The sequence below is a fragment of the Fusarium oxysporum genome, chromosome VII, assembly GCF_013085055.1.
Source record: "Fusarium oxysporum Fo47 chromosome VII, complete sequence".
NCBI classification, from domain to species: Eukaryota; Fungi; Ascomycota; class Sordariomycetes; order Hypocreales; family Nectriaceae; genus Fusarium; species Fusarium oxysporum.
The window spans coordinates 1,789,889-1,805,944 of NC_072846.1; the positions used below are offsets into that span (position 1 = coordinate 1,789,889).

The following is a 16,056-nucleotide window of genomic DNA, read 5'->3' on the forward strand; positions in this document are numbered from 1 at the left end:
GTTATTTTGAAGGGCTTGAAGTGCAAGAAGGATTCTAGCTTCATTTGATGATTGAGGCATGTTTGGTGGTTGAGAAGTATTTGATTAGATGGTAACGTTGTAGGATGAGGGATTTTTGACTCACTCACTTGTCTGACCCACTCACTTATCAACCACGTTATTCATTAGGTTTTATAATAAACTAAATAAATAGTTCTAACTATTAGACTTAATTATCAATAGGAAAAATGCGAATCTTGAGAACTTATTTGATTGATAGTGAATGGGTAACTATAATATAGGATTAAAGATTGGCAATTGATAGGGACGCATCAAGAATTGATAGGGGCGCATCGTCCTTAGGGACGCTCCAGCTTTGCAGCCTCTGATTCGCCAGTCACTTTTTTGTTAGTGCAGGCAGGATTCTGCCGACGCTCCCGAAGTACCCGACCTCAGCTCTCTTTAATCTAAATGAGCAGATGATCGAACATCAGTCTCTCAACCATCAATCATTAGGTCTCTCGTCATGCTCCAATCGGAGTCACCTCCTAGCTCAGAGAGCGATTCAAGACGTCACGCCCGAAGCCCCAGTCCTAGCTGCGAATCGCATTCTCGAAAACGACAGCGGCAGAGCCGGCAAGCTAGTTTCAGCCCACCAATACTCGCGAGCAGACCACCTTCAGCAAGCAGTACTGGAACAAGTGTCGGCCGGTACTACGGAGCCGGCGACGGAGATGCAATCGAAAACCTCTTTGCATCTTACCCACGGATATTCACGACCGCGCCACAGCCCCATGGGTCTCAAGGGCTTCATGAGCCACTATGGGAGCTCCGCTTTGATCACGAGATATACCTTTCAAACGATTTCCCATCTCGGGGAGGACGACCGCAGCGGGTCAGAATACCTATACCAGGCCCAGAAACAGACATCTTACCTTCCTATTTCCCCCCTCAATCACCACAAGAACAGTCGTCGCCCGCAAGGGCCGAATTCCAATCTGCCCTTGAGCTCGTGCAGGAAGTAATCGGGACAGACCGAAGACTGACACTTGAACTTGCCCAGTCGTACGAACGAGTACGCCAATGGCGAGAGAGATGGGGTTGGTCACCACTCAGTTCAGATGCGCTCGAATCCCCTCCTCCCTACTCCCCGCCTCGAGAGACGTCCAGCCGGCCACAATCCCCTGAAGAGATCAGATCTTCATCGCATAGGATTTCCTCATCCCCCGCCCCGGATGCAATCCCGAATCCACCGATCCCAGGCAACCCATTCCCAACAGTCGAAACTCTCCTTGACTCAGTCAACGCCTTCGCGAAAGCTAATGGATTTGGCTTTGCAAAGCACAACGGCCGCTCGTATAAGGGGAGGAAGATCCGCTATTCTCTTCGGTGCGATCGATACGGAGACCCAAGACCCAGCCGAGGCGCAGGTCTTCGGCAGCGGAAATCCCGGAAGTGTGGATGTAAGTGGATGGTGATTGCTGAAGCTCTAGAAGAAGGCAAATGGGTTCTACGTCGTCACTCGAATCCGGAACATAATCAACACAACCATGATCGTAGCATTAGACCGTCTGCACATCCTTCCCACAGACGACTTACTACACCCGTCAGGGCAACCATTGAGTCTATGAGCCGCCGGGTAGGTATCCGGGCCCGTGACGTACGGGCTGTAGTCCAGGAGCAGCATCCCGAGTCAATCTTCACGCAGAGGGACATCTATAACGCGCGGGCTCTCATCAATCGAGACAAGCTGAGTGGCTATACTCCCACCGCGGCACTGATCAAGCTGTTCGACGATCTGCATATTCCCTATCTCGCCAAATGGGTGGATAACGAGCCAAGCCGTCTCGTTGGACTTGTTTGGACCTTTCCCTACTGCCTTCAGATGTGGAAGCGGTTCCCCGAGGTCATCAGCTTCGACAATACATATAATACCAATCGCTTCAAACTTCCCTTATTCCAGGCAACAGGACAAACTTGTCTTGGTTCTGTTTTTAATGCAGCTTTCGGGTTAATCGACAACGAGAGACGGGAGGGGTTTCAGTTTCTCTCCGAGAGCATTCGACAGCTTGCAGAGCAGCACTCCATCCGACGACCCGATGTTATCATTACAGATTTCGACGAACAGATGAAAACCGCATTGAACGATCAGTTTCCCGATGTACAGCAACAGCTCTGTATCCACCACATCAATTCGAATGTCCTGCTCAAGTCAAAGCAGAAGTGGGCTATGGACCGCTGCGATGGGAGTAGCAGCCACGACGACTCCGAGAGAGATGACTCTGCCCCACAGAGACAGGCTCAGCTAAGCCGTAAAGATCAACAATCTATCCATGCGACATCATCTGAGGTCATCCCTCATAGCTACCAGGGAGTTCTCATGATGTGGAAGTTCGTCTTATTTGCCGAGACCGAGGAAGCTCACGAGAAGGCATGGGGAAACCTCTGCAAAGAGTTCGACGACCAACGAGCTATTCTGCGGTATCTCCATGGAACTTACATGCCTGTAAGAGCTCAGTGGGCCCGCTGTTTCATCAGGAAGTATCGCAATTTTGGAATCCGCGTCACATCTGGGACAGAAGCCAGCAACAACAACATCAAGAGCTATCTTCTGAATGGTATGAGTCATCTCTATCGGCTTGTCGAGGCTATGCAGGACATGATAAAGGACCAAGAGCGGGACTTTAGTGATGCCTGCGCAGCGGATGAGGTCCTCACTGCTCGCGAGTATATGGGGTCCGGCTCTGAGTATCTTGGCGACCTCCGGGCAGCAATCTCGTCGAAGGGCCTCGGGCTAATCAACAAGCAATACCGCTTAGCTCGCAAAGCGATGCCAACCGGTAAGAATCCGTTCCCAAAGCCTCTCGGGGACTGCAATGATGACTGCTCAGTCTCGGTTGAGCTCGGGATCCCTTGTTGTCACAAGGTCTATTCAAAGCTGGGGTCTGCCGCGTCATTCACCAGATGGGAGGTCCATCCACGATGGCGACTACGAGAATCATCCGCTCAAGACCCATACCGACGGATTCTCGACCCCAAGATTGCTACAGCTCTCCGTGGCAGACCCAGGAACATTGCGCAGGTGGTTCCGGTAAGGCTGACTATCAGGTCAAGCGAGAGTCAACCAGATGGTATGGGCTCTTCCGAGCGTGGGTACGGTCGACTACCCAGTAGTCGAAACAAGTCGACAGTGGTCAGGACGAAATCGGGAGTAAGTCAACAAGCCAGAAGCAAGGCATCTGAGCGTAGACGCGGTCGGCCACCAAGAAGCCAGAATAGGTCGACCCTGGCGAGGCTGGAAGTTGATGCAAGCCAACAGGCCAGCAGCCAAGCCAGTACCCTACACCGGTATCAGGCACGCCGCCGGTCGGCTGTTCTCAGAGAGGGGAGAACTACAGGAGTACGTGCTAGTGGGCGAAAGACGCAACCGAGTATTCGGAGACAAAGAAGTCAATGGGAGCTGCGGAACGGCGACGAAGAGATTCTTCCTTCAATCACTGTAAGAGAAAAAGTAGATAGTTGCTCTAAACGGAATGATTCTAATTCTGTGGAGTAAATCATGCCTAGCATATTAGCACATTTGCGCAATCCATTCTTAGAGAATATCAGCGATACAGTTGCTTTTGGGCTAGGAAGTACTTTTGGAATAATTGGGAGCTTCCCCTTGACTTCAGGATCACACTTTAAAGTCCTAGATGGAATCCATAGGATATAAACCCCTAGAGAGATCTCACCGCGTTAATAAAAATAACCACCTTAATTTTACTAAGCACACCCAGCATCTCTGCGCAATTCAATAACAAGAGCTACGGTTGTTAAGGGAGCTGGTTTCACCGCCTTCATGGTGAAGTATTTATGGGTCTTGAAAAGTTGGGCCAATCGGATGTTATAAAAGCTGGAGCGTCCTTAAGGACGATGCGCCCCTATCAATTCTTGATGCGTCCCTATCAATTGCCTAAAGATTATGCTCGCGTATAGGGTGCATGGTAATTGAGGGAGGCAGCTTCATCAGAAAGTCCGTCACAGGAAACGAAAATGCCACAAGCTTATTATTAGTCCGGTTCCTCGCTAGACCGCAATAACGCCACATCAAGGTAAAATTCGATAAGGCTACATCTGGCGCAATTTGTCTCAGTTGATCGCGCATCTAATAATACCCGAGCTACCTACTGATGTTATAGAGCTGGCTGTAGGAGGATGCGTTCCTTCGGACTCGACTTCAAATATACCTAATCCTGTTTAACGTCACTTCTGAGGTCTTGATCTGGATCCAGCCTGCAAACAAGGCACACTCTTGCTTTTATGACCTATGCCCAAGCAATGGATCTATCTCTCTTGTCTCACAAACCTTCGCTTCCGCCATCTCCCTTTTAATGGCTTTAACCGCGAGTATAAAATATGAAACAGTTATAGCTCTTTAATCTCGTTTTAGTTCCCCATCTTCCGGATTCATCATCAATGGGGATAACTCACACTTTAAAGAGTCTGAGGGTGATAATGCAAACAGTCCACACGCCCAGCCAGTATGCATCACGGTCCTCCCTTCCAAAGGACATGAAATGCCACGCAGATTTAATCGCATCGGTACACAACATCCAATTGAAGATGAATATTGCTAACGCACCCAGGATGATACTACGGCGAGAGTAGTATGGATTACGTGGATGCAACTCAGAGAGGCCGTTGCCGCCGAAGATTACGAGTGAAATCACCCCCTACAGGTATCTATCAGAGAGGAGAGTGATTCAAGAAGGCGGGGAACGTACGTTGAACACCGTCATGCCAGGGACGCCGTCCTCATTCCACGGCCTTGTCCACGCTCCGTGATGTCCATAACCTTCATGCCGGTAGATGAACCGGAGAGATATGGCCCCGAATGTGATCTCGAATATGGAGATGAGAATGAGGCTGATCAAGACGGCAGCTTTCTTTTGTGTGGCAATGGGTAATGGCATGCCATCGCGAACAGTGTGTAAATTATGATCCGACTGCGCGGACATGGTTGCACCTGCTATGGCGTGGAGCGATCAAGGGCACAGGTAACAGAGCCAGATAGAAATTATAATTATAGTAAAAAAATCGCAACAGATGCTTCGATGCGGTAATAGTTTTTGATGAAGGCTAGGCTGCCATTTCTTGGTAGGTCAGACCACATGATACCCCGCCCCTAAAAATGTGCGGCCAGCCCTGACACGGACGCATGCTGACATACCCCGCATGCCTGCGAAACTTGAATCAAGTCAACGCTCCGTCTTCTTTTGACACCGGCACTATCTTCTCACTGCTTCCCCGACTATGGTGTCTTTAACAGAGCGTTTGAAGGCCAAGTTGGGTAGAAAGGCTCCGCCAAAGCCCCCGAATGACCAAGCACGGCCTGCCTCCATTGCCTCCAAGTCCCAGCCACCAGCTCGTCCTGATTCTACCAAGTCTCCGACGAGCTTACCAGAGCGACTGTGGGATCAGGCATACGAACAGGCGAAGACGGGCAATTTAAGCACGGTTAGCGTCTACGAGAAAATATTATCTGCCCAGCTCCGCGAACAAGATGCAAACGTTTCAGAGCTCCCAGACTCGGCAGACTTCGAGTCGCAGCAGAATGAGATTGCGCAAATTGCAGATGAACGGCGAGGGCAGATGCAGCGGCTCGTGCAGCATTGGCTGCGCAGAACGGAGAGGGATGCGGATGTGAAGCAGGGCATGGAAGACGGCATACGAGCCGCCATGGCTATCAAGGAAGTTGTGGACAAGGCAGTCCAGGCGTCGCCAGAGGCGGCTATCGCCTGGGTAGGTGTATGTTTTGCACTCGAGGTTGGTATTATTGTGATCAAGAGGCAATATGTGGCACTGACTTGCGCCATTTCAGATCTTCATGAACCCACTTACTCAGGCAAGCTCTAATCGTCAAGGCATCGCCTACGTTTTGTCGAGGATGGACTGGTACTGGAACTTGTCGCGCCTTCTCCTAGACGAGAACATTACCGAAGCACACTCTCAAGGCTTGCGAGGTGAACTCGAGAAGGTCATCACTGATCTGTACTCGAAGTTGCTGCTTTTCCAGATGAAGAGCGTGTGCTACTACCATCGCGGCCGGCTTTTGGGGTTTGCACGAGATCTGATCAAGCTAGACAATTGGGACGGCGAGCTGAGCGCTATACAAGCGGCAGAGGCAGCTGTACAGACAGACTCTGCGCAGTACAACACGCTCTCGATCCGGAATCGGCTAGGCGAGATTGCTGAAACAGCCAAGTCACAGAACGTCAAGCTGGACAGCATCAGCTCGGCCATTCGAGAGCAGACCAGGCAGCAGGAAAGGATTCACGAGACCAGCGCGGACAACACATGCCTGGCCGACCTCCGCCTCACCGATCCTCGTGACGATAGGAAGCGCATCGAAGAGACCAAGGGAGGCCTCTTGAAGGACTCATACCGGTGGATCCTCGGGAATACAGACTTCCAACGGTGGCGCAGTGACCCGCAGAACCCGCTCCTATGGGTCAAAGCCGATCCCGGCAAGGGCAAGACGATGTTGCTGTGCGGCGTAATCGACGAGCTGCAGCAATCGATGGGCGCAACAGACCTTCTTTCATACTTCTTCTGCCAAGCGTCAGACTCACGCATCAACAGCGCCAACGCCGTATTGAGGGGGCTAATGTACGTGCTTGTTTGTCAACAGCCGTCGCTCATCTCGCACATTCGTAAGAAGTACGACCACGCAGGCAAAGCATTGTTTGAAGACGCGAATGCCTGGATTGCCCTGTCAGACATGTTCAAGGCTATGGTGCAAGACCTGAAGATGAAAAACACTGTTCTCGTTGTCGACGCCCTTGATGAATGCATCGCCGGCCTACCGAACCTCCTAGATTTGGTGATCGCCACATCATCCTCGTCAACTCCTATCAAGTGGCTTTTATCGAGTCGCAACGAGCCACACATCGAGCAGAAGCTAAGATCAATAGACCCAAAGGGAACGCTGAGTCTCGAGCTGAAGAAAAATGCCGAGCAGGTATCCCATGCTGTCAACATCTACATCGATACAAAACTGTCCCACCTTGAGTCTCTGGAAGATGACGGTCTGATGGATCAAGTTCGGGACGCCTTGCGACAGAAGGCGAATGGCACATTCCTCTGGGTAGCTCTCGTGGTCCGGGAGCTCGAGAAACCCGAGTGCTGGGATCGTCTACAGGTGGTACAGGAAGCGCCAGATGACTTGCACCAGTTCTACGACCGTATGATGACTCAAATCCAAAACCTTGCTCCGAAAAACTCAAAAACGTGCCGGCACATGCTTGCCATCACCACCGTTGCGTATCGCCCCCTTTCCTTGACCGAGCTGGGGAGTTTGTGTGCATTGACGACGAGCCAGGGCTCGATGCTAGCGAAGATCTCGAGAAAACTTGTGGCTATGTGTGGTTCGTTTCTCACCGTCCGAGATGACCAGGTCTACTTGGTCCATCAGTCGGCAAAGGATTATTTGAGTAGCAAAATGGGAGGTACAGTCTTGCCATCCCAAAGCGAGATACATCATACCCTGTACGCTCGGTCGCTTGAACTTATGAATGGAACATTGAAACGCGACATCTACGGCTTGATCGAGCCAGGATTCGTAATCAACCATTTCCAAGCGCCGGTGTACGATCCACTGGCACCCGTGCACTACTCGTGCGGCTACTGGGTCGACCACCTCTACGACTCGGTTCTTGGTAAAAGCTCAGCAAGCGACGGCTCTGTACAAGGATTGCTTCAGGAGGGTAATCTGAACGATTTCCTCAAGAAAAAGTTCCTGTACTGGCTGGAGGCTCTCAGCCTGTGCAAGAGCATGTCGAAAGGAATTGTGTCGATGGCCAAGTTAGAGGATTTAACTCATGTAATGCCAAAATGAGCAATAGTATTTTGCGAGGGATGCATGCTAATGTTATCTAGGGGAGAGCAGACGCCTCTTCTTTGCTCGAGCTAGTCCGCGACGCGCGTCGGTTCATTCTGTCTCACAACGTGGCAATAGAAAAAGCGCCTCTGCAGGCCTACGTGTCAGCACTCGTATTCAGCCCCAAAGGCAGCTTGACACGGCAAAACTTCAATCATGAGGCCCCCTGCTGGTTGAAGATAAATCCACCTATGGAGGATAGATGGGGTGCCTGTCTGCAGACGTTTGAGGGCCATAGGAACTTCGTTAACTCAGTAGCTTTCTCTCACGATTCAACCCGACTGGCGTCAGCCTCGAACGATAGCACTATCATGATCTGGGACGCCAGCAGTGGCACGAACTTTCAGACAATCGAGGGTCACACCAGCTCGATCAATTCATTGGCCTTCTCTCACGATTCAACCCACCTGGCATCTGCATCTGATGATAAGACAGTCAAAATCTGGGATGCTAGTAGCGGTATATGCTTGAAGACGCTAGAGGGCCACGGCGGCTGTGTAAACTCAGCTGTATTCTCTTATGACTCAACCCGGCTGGTATCCGCATCCAATGACAGAACGGCTAGAATCTGGGATGTCAATAGTGGCGCATGTCTACAAATACTCAAGGCCCATGATGACTTTATTTATTCAGTGGCCTTTACTCATGACTCGACTCAACTGGCGACTGCATCAAGGGATAGAACAGTTAAGATCTGGGATGCTAATAGCAGCCAATGCTTACAGACTCTCAAAGGCCATGCTAGTCAGGTTAATTCAGTGACCTTCTCTCACGACTCTATCCTGTTAGCATCTGCATCTGATGATAGGACAGTTAAGGTATGGGATGCTAGCAGTGGCGCTTGCTTGCAGACGCTTGAGGGCCATGGTGGTTATGTCCAATCAGTAGTGTTCTCGAACGACTCAACTCGGCTCGCGTCCGCATCTGACGATAACACGGCTAAAGTCTGGGAGACCAGTAGCGGCGCTTGTTTACAGACGCTCGAGGGCCACAGTAAATATGTCCGGTCAGTGGCCTTCTCTCACGATTCGACCCGGCTAGCGTCAACATCCAAGGACCATACTGTTAAGATTTGGGACGTCAGGAGCAATAGCGGCGGCGCATTTTCACAGACACCTAAGGGCCATGGCGATTTAGTTAACTCAGTAGCGTTCTCTCACGACTCGACCTATCTCGCATCTGCATCAGATGACTGGACGGTCAAGATCTGGGATGTTAGTAGCGGTGCATGCTTACAGACGCTTGAGGGCCATAGCAGCTATGTCCGTTCAGTGGCATTCTCTTGCGACTCAACCCTACTAGCATCCACATCGAGGGACAAGACGGTTAAGATCTGGGATATTAGTGGCGCGTGCTTGCAGACGCTTGAGGGTCATGGCAATTGTACTAACTCAGCAGCCTTCTCCTATGACTCGATCTGGCTTGCCTCTTCATCAGATGACGGGACGATTAAGATCTGGGACGTCAGCAGTGGCACGTGCCTGAAGACGCTTGAGGAACATAACAGTTGTACTCGGGCAGTAGCGTTCTCTCATAACTCCACTCGGCTGGCCTCTGCATCGGACGACAAAACGGTCAAGATCTGGGATGTTAGCAGTGGCACGTGTCTGAAGACGCTTGACGTTCTCGAACCGCTTTTTAACATATCATTCAATGCTACCAGCTCTTGTCTCCACACTGAGATCGGTGATATTACCATCGGTGCCCCATCAATCTCAGACGGCGAAATAGCTGCAACAGGGTGTCAGCATTCTCAGCACCAATCCGTGACGCTAAGCTCGGATAAAACTTGGCTAGCATTCAAATCAAAGAAACTAGTGTGGCTACCTGCGGAGTTTCGCCCGTCTTCTATAGCAATATCCGGGAGGACGGTTGGTATAGGCGGAGGGTCTGGAAAGATATGGTTTTGCCATATTGAGCCTAGCAAACTTTGAGATCTAGAAATGATGCTGGCATTGGAAAAAGACCTACACGAAGCCGAAAGCACTGAAGCTGCCAGTCTCTGTCTCTCGGGTGGAGCTGTTGAGGATAAGCGTAGCACCAACGAGGTATGCTGTCACGGTTCGGGTATCTAGACATGCGCAGTGGAAGGAAGGCTTTCGACTTTTATACTGAGGTGTTAGGGTTAGGTTTGTTTATTATAAATGAGATTAGGCCCCCACTATTACATATGTGATCTTAACCTCACTTTCACATTATGTAATTTATCTAAAGTTATAGGTAATATAGACCACAGACGCTCGGCGAGTAACTTAGCGAGTAGGAAGTGCCCGACGTAGTTGATAGCAAGGTGAGCCTCGATGCCCGGCTCAGTCAATGTACGATCCGGAATGCACATAACTCCGGCGTTGTTCACAAGTACATGAATGCGAGAGGCAACCTTCTTAATTTCCTGCGCAGCATTCTCCACGGACTTGGTCAAAGAAAGGTCCATCTGTATAACAGAAATTTTGAGATCTGCATATTGAGCGATGAGAGCTTTGGCAACTGCTTGGGGAAGTTGAATGTCACGACCCGTAATGATGAGAAGGCCGCGGCTATACGGGGCGAGAGCTTCACATACGGCTGCACCGAGGCCACCAAAGCCAACACCCGTAATAACGATTACATACGCCATCAATGACTAAGTGCATGTTCTAGAGAGGTCTGGAGAAGTGCTTACAGGTCATGCCAGAAATTTCGCCGTGGAATGCCGCGGCGACATCTCGAGCTTGTGTAGTGCTATCGAACATTCTTATGGACGTATAGTTGACAAATGGTCAAAACAATCGCCCTCCTTATCAAAGAGAAGAGCTATCTGGGTTTTTGGTCGCGTAGAAATAAACGTTGATTGAGGGATTGTTAGAAGTATTACATCGGCTTATATGAGTATTTAGCCCAAGAGTATTCTTATACGAGTGTCTGAAATTCTTCATGTCCCACAAATGTCCTCGATATGCAGTGCTCATCATGATATTCCTGGATTGGTGACCCACTTCAGCGGGGAATTCGTTGATTAATATCAACGAAACCCCGCTTCCTGGACGTACCATACTTGGCTGACACCTACCAAATAAAGGGTCTCATGTGCGTGCTTGAACTACATTCCGACAAGACATCAGTGTTCTAACCGTATCTTCGAACTTTCACCCAGTCTACCAACGCAAGTTATTTGAGAAGACACACTTAGACCATATGCCACCGATTATCCACTGCGTGCGCCATGGGCAGGGCGTTCACAACCTCAGCTACGCAAACCATGATCTGCCTGATCCCGAACTGACCCCTCTTGGAGAGGAACAAGCCCAGGCTCTGACCACCAGGTTTCCCGAACTGGCCAACAACGTTGAACTTATCATATCATCACCACTACAACGTACTATCCAGACTGCTCTATTGGCATTCCCATCAAAGCTTAAAGCCGGCATGCAAGTTCTGGCTTGGTCAGAGGTGCAGGAAGCAAGTGATCTGATCTGTGATACTGGCAGTCATCTTCCTGATATTAAAGCCAGGTTCTATGGTCTACCTGTAGATTTCAGCCTTATCGAGCCAGACTGGTACCTTAAGGTATGAAACTCAATTCTGAACATTTCGTTCTAGAGGTCTAATTAGGTTTTATAATAAAGCAGGGAAAATGGGCCCCAACTGCAGCTTGCCTCCTAGAGAGGGCTCAGCTGGCCCGACAATGGTTGAGCGAAAGGCCTGAAGCTGAAATTGTGGTGATTTCACATGATTGTTTCCTACACTTTCTGACTGATGACTGGGTCAATGCCATGAATCCTCAAGGTGTGTTACTGTCAATACTGTAAATATAAGTACTGATACTAATGAGTGATGTAGCAACTGATTGGGCTAACGCTGAGGTCCGCTCTTTTACCTTGGCTTCCGATATGAGTGGAGGTTGCTCTCTTGATGAGACTGAGGGATCAAGAATGAGACGAGGGTGTAAACAACTTGCTTTAACAAAGGAGCAACAGCTAGAGCTACGAGATACGGTATTAAAGACATGGATCGAATGGGGAGTAATAAGGGGGTAATATTTATTAAGTAAGAATCTTTATAAGTATTTATATATTTATTAGATAATTATAACTATGATGAGATCTTTAAGGTTAATAAAGCTTTGGTTAACCATAAACACTGCCACGTACCTGGTATATTTTACTGATCACACGTTGGCTTTCCGCGCTACAGTGTATCTGCATCACAAACTGCTCTAACGGGAAGTAAAGCGTATGCTGTGTTAGCCGTAACAGAAGGACACATAATTCAGGTATCAGCTCGTTACCTCAAAATTGCAGTCAAATTACTTCACCTACGAAATGCACCACGCTGTATACTTCCCGTCAGCTCTCTAGTATAACTTCCAACAGTACTTAAAGCAACGCCGGGCCTTCGCTAAAAGTCTCCTTTACTAATAGCAGTTATCATGCAAAAAGCATGTTTAAGGTATTATGTTCTTTATCGTGTTGCTGAACCTACGGCTAACTTATTCACTAAGACACATTTTAGAGCCTGGAAGAATGAGAGAACAAAGCTGACCAGTATTACAACTTTCCTGGCTTAGATCATAGACATGCATCAAAATGCCTCGAGCTCTTGAATCTCCCCTCCTAGTGAAATCATTCTTTGCAACTTCCCACCCTGAACAAAGTCATTTGGTCCACTAGGCAGTTTCTCAACTTCCGCCAACTCATCACGTAAAGCCTTCTTCTTCTCCTCCCTAGCTTCCATTGCTTCCTTTGCCTCGTCCTCGTACATGAGCCAACCCGAGAGGGGTTGAATTGCATTGAGTTCTGAATCAGAACCTGTATCTTCGGTCGATTCCTGCTGAGAACCGACAAGACTGCGAAGTCGTGTTCTCAAGCCGCCCCTAGTCGAAGACGTTTCCTCTGTCGAATTGTCCTGAGTCTTTGTTGTTGCCTGGATACCAAATGATCCAGCGACCATCTTGCTGCCAATTATGTTTCCGTTGTCATTGATCTTGACTGGCACTGGTGCAACCCCAACAGTGACCTTGTCGATGTCGACAGATGGGTACGCTACACCAGCAAGTACGTCTTTCTCGTTACGGTGTTTCGGCTTTCCTTGTTCGTCCCAGAAGCAAAATGCCGTGATCCATCCTGTGATGTAATCGGTACCACTACCCACTGGATTTCGCGTGGCGAGGGTGTTCCAGAATCGGGTAACCTTCGCATCCTCTGGCTTCTCAAAAGACAAAATCATATGCTTAAGAATTGGCCTCAGCATCTCGGCGAACTCCGCAGGCTCCTTTCCGAGCTGATCAAGTCGATCTAATCTCGTCAATATAGCTTCCCAGTCTGAGATCTCGCCCAGGAGCGTAACAGAAGGGATTCCACAAGTTAAACACATTCCGTAGGAGAAGTATTTCTGCATAGCTCCCATCAACAGGACAGAAGCAACCACTCGGTCAGTGTCGGTCGTAGTCGAGAAGCTAGGCATGACCCAGTCACCAAGTTCGGGGTCTTTGACATTCTTGCTAACAGGCCCTGCCAGCCGTTGAGCCATAGCCCCGATGTTAGCGCTCTCAAGGTCTCCAGCCTCAAAGACCGTAAGCTCTTTCTTGCCCTCATGCGCAACGAAAAAGGATCGAAGCTCTTCGGCATTGGCGTTGATGAAAAAGCTTATCTGGGTCAAGATGGAGAACCAGACGTCTTCAGGGCGGATGGTTAGGTGGTGATGCTGGCTGTAGGCATGGTAGGCAGACCATATGAAGCCGTTCTCGGATGGGGAGATATGATTTTCTTGTAGAAGGGAAGGAGTGAATGAGGTTCTGATAATGCGTTGGCAGCGGCGATAGTCTCGAGGAGAGGTTTTCTTCAAGAGATTTTCTGTTGTCTCAACCTTGGAGGTTTTCCAACTGGTTGCTGGATGGTTGACGACAGAGAATGTCACGGGCATGCCTGCAAATTGACGCAAAGGTCTAAAATATCCGATAATAAGAGGTAAGGAGCAAAGAAGGGATCAAAAATATGTGGTTTGGTGGCATAAAGGAGATCTCTTTTAATGAAGGTCAACTCAGTCAAGTCAATCATGTGCGGGGTCGTTGGTGAGTGACGTGCGCGGCTGAGCTGCATGGAGCTTAGAGTGTTCCCAGCTGAGCCAAGATCTGCCAAATTGCCCAAGACATGTTGAATTCACTGACCAATCACTTCCATGCACGCACTGAGCTTGGTCGCTTATATTGTCACGAAAGGAGAGACACATCAGCCCAGAATTTCGTGAAAACAACAAGTCAAACCTGACTATGCATCTCTGCATAGGCTTTTTCCATGTTCATAATCATCGATGAACGTACAATGACCTTCAAGTATCACACGTCGGCGTGAGTGGTTAGATTGCCAGTCAGGCTTCGGCGGCAGGAGCAGCAGTGGCATTGGGACCGATATGCACGAAGTCCAAGGTTGCTTCAACCACGTCCTCTATCAGAGGGGCTGACGGGAGCGCAGCAGCCGCCGTGTTGGCGGGATGCTGCAACTCAATGGACTCGATGGAGGCTAACGCCATATCTTGGTGTAGAAGATCAGTCAGGATCGCCGCAGTGTTGGTGTCGTGTTGGTTCGGTGGTCGAGGGGTTCCTCTCGCTGGATGAATAACTGGGTAGCCGAAGATTCTTCTGCGGAAATTGGCTCATCAGGCATCGAGCATAACGGGAACGCTACATACGATGTCGCTACCTTGCCCCTTGTCTGCACAATAATCACACCCCCCTCATGGTTCGGCGACAAAGTGCCTTGCGCTTCAAGCAGGTGATTGTCCATGTTGATTGGTAATGCAAGAGAGAAGCATGACGACAAAATTTCAAAGGTTCTACCCAAGATAATATACGCACCACCTTCGCCCTGCATTCTGACAAACATATCTTCGCCGCATCTCAGGCAGGGGTGCGGTGTTTGTAAACGTGAAGAAGCAAACGCGCTAGGCGGATCGCACAGTGGGCTGCATGATGATGAGACATGGGAACGGGTTGGGACTTCGTATTGACAAGCGTGATCAGTTTCGTGCCGGCTCAACGGATGAGCGTTTGAGAAGAAATACTGTGGTTACAAAGTGTCGAGAATTGATAGTCAAAGCTTGGGTTGTTTGGAACAAGAGAGGCGCTGACAATGCCGCCACTGCAGCCAACAGAGTCTCGGTCGGTAAAATAATCTCGGGGCCTGGCCAATAGTCTTGACTCAGAAAACATAACCTCTACGTTCAAGTCTCAACTAGTAGAAGTCGATAAGCCCACCTGCGAAATCATTCCGCTCGCCAGGTCGTCTCCAGGTTATTCATCTTGCGATGGCATCATAATTCAATAACTGCTCTGACGTGACCCAAAGCGGGGTGCAATTGGATCACTTGTATGGGGCAGAGACCCGAGGTGTCGCAGGTAGGTAATCATAATTCCATTCACATGCAATCAATTGCAGGCCAATTTTCGTCTTGCCGATGATTGTTTGCAATCAGTGTCGGGAAGTCTCATTTCTACGGGAGCTAGAGAAGTCAAATAACATAAACGATGCGAGCTTCCAAGCGACCTCTTTGTTTACATTTGCGGCCTTTTATGGATGAAAATCAAGGTCTCGGACCAGCGTTTGCGACTGTGTTTGTGACCGAGTGGATCTCGGGTTTCGTTGGTGCCTTTATTGCGTGATTGTCAGCGTTGGAGTGCCATCCGATCAGAGCGGCCAATTCTCAACATTGTCTGTATTTCGGCTCGTTGATTCCGTATGGGAGAAATAGAAGAGCTTTTAGGAACAATGTCTATGAAGTGCTATCGACGTCATCAGACAATGCCTTTATTAGTCGCTATTAGAGCACATAGTGGCAGTAGCCGCAGGACCGAGAAATATATTAAGGCTAATGACCTGGACAGGTATAATTAGCACTTCCCTATAGTGTTCGAAACCGCCCATTCCCAGCGGCCAATCTAGCACTTGTCTGGCCCACTCACTTATTATACATTTTGTAAATAAGTCCTATACCGGTACTATTAGCTTTCCGGAATTATCCTTTATAGATATTTCTTTATTGGTTTACTTGTGCTTTGTCAGACTACAGATGGCTCACCAATAATATAAGACGACGTGCGGGGTAGTACTTCACTCATTTTTCCTTTCACAAATGCACCACTACTCTTTGCGCGGTTTCTATATCTACTATCCCAGCATTCT

At 49.2% G+C, this 16,056-nt stretch overlaps 5 protein-coding genes across 5 annotated transcripts; 2 read left to right on the forward strand and 3 right to left on the reverse strand.

Annotated features, from left to right (window-relative positions):
- Window positions 1–4,448: 4,448 nt before the first annotated feature.
- FOBCDRAFT_204187 (uncharacterized protein) lies at window positions 4,449–4,979 on the reverse strand (the record flags this gene model as incomplete). The annotated part of the gene is made up of 2 exons (XM_059609109.1): window positions 4,449–4,694; window positions 4,746–4,979. 2 exons carry the CDS (start codon window positions 4,977–4,979, stop codon window positions 4,449–4,451), a joined length of 480 nt encoding a protein of 159 aa, XP_059467543.1.
- Window positions 4,980–5,208: 229 nt separating this feature from the next.
- On the forward strand, window positions 5,209–9,975 carry FOBCDRAFT_251804 (uncharacterized protein; the record flags this gene model as incomplete). The annotated part of the gene is made up of 9 exons (XM_059610967.1): window positions 5,209–5,787; window positions 5,843–7,165; window positions 7,196–7,320; window positions 7,369–7,843; window positions 7,996–8,718; window positions 8,752–8,844; window positions 8,878–8,979; window positions 9,355–9,586; window positions 9,842–9,975. The coding sequence occupies exons 1-9, from the start codon at window positions 5,275–5,277 to the stop codon at window positions 9,973–9,975; spliced, it is 3,720 nt and encodes a 1,239-aa protein (XP_059465370.1). The 5' UTR covers window positions 5,209–5,274.
- Window positions 9,976–10,133: 158 nt separating this feature from the next.
- On the reverse strand, window positions 10,134–10,508 carry FOBCDRAFT_99364 (uncharacterized protein; the record flags this gene model as incomplete). The annotated part of the gene is made up of 1 exon (XM_059612290.1): window positions 10,134–10,508. A coding segment is annotated over one exon (375 nt), but the record flags the coding sequence as incomplete, so codon positions are not given.
- A 566-nt stretch (window positions 10,509–11,074) lies between these two features.
- On the forward strand, window positions 11,075–11,916 carry FOBCDRAFT_140545 (histidine phosphatase superfamily; the record flags this gene model as incomplete). Its single annotated transcript, XM_054705721.2, has 3 exons — window positions 11,075–11,446; window positions 11,506–11,665; window positions 11,720–11,916. 3 exons carry the CDS (start codon window positions 11,075–11,077, stop codon window positions 11,914–11,916), a joined length of 729 nt encoding a protein of 242 aa, XP_054561696.2.
- Window positions 11,917–12,460: 544 nt separating this feature from the next.
- Window positions 12,461–13,801, reverse strand: FOBCDRAFT_241801 (uncharacterized protein; the record flags this gene model as incomplete). The annotated part of the gene is made up of 2 exons (XM_059610403.1): window positions 12,461–12,725; window positions 12,765–13,801. 2 exons carry the CDS (start codon window positions 13,799–13,801, stop codon window positions 12,461–12,463), a joined length of 1,302 nt encoding a protein of 433 aa, XP_059465371.1.
- Window positions 13,802–16,056: the final 2,255 nt, after the last annotated feature.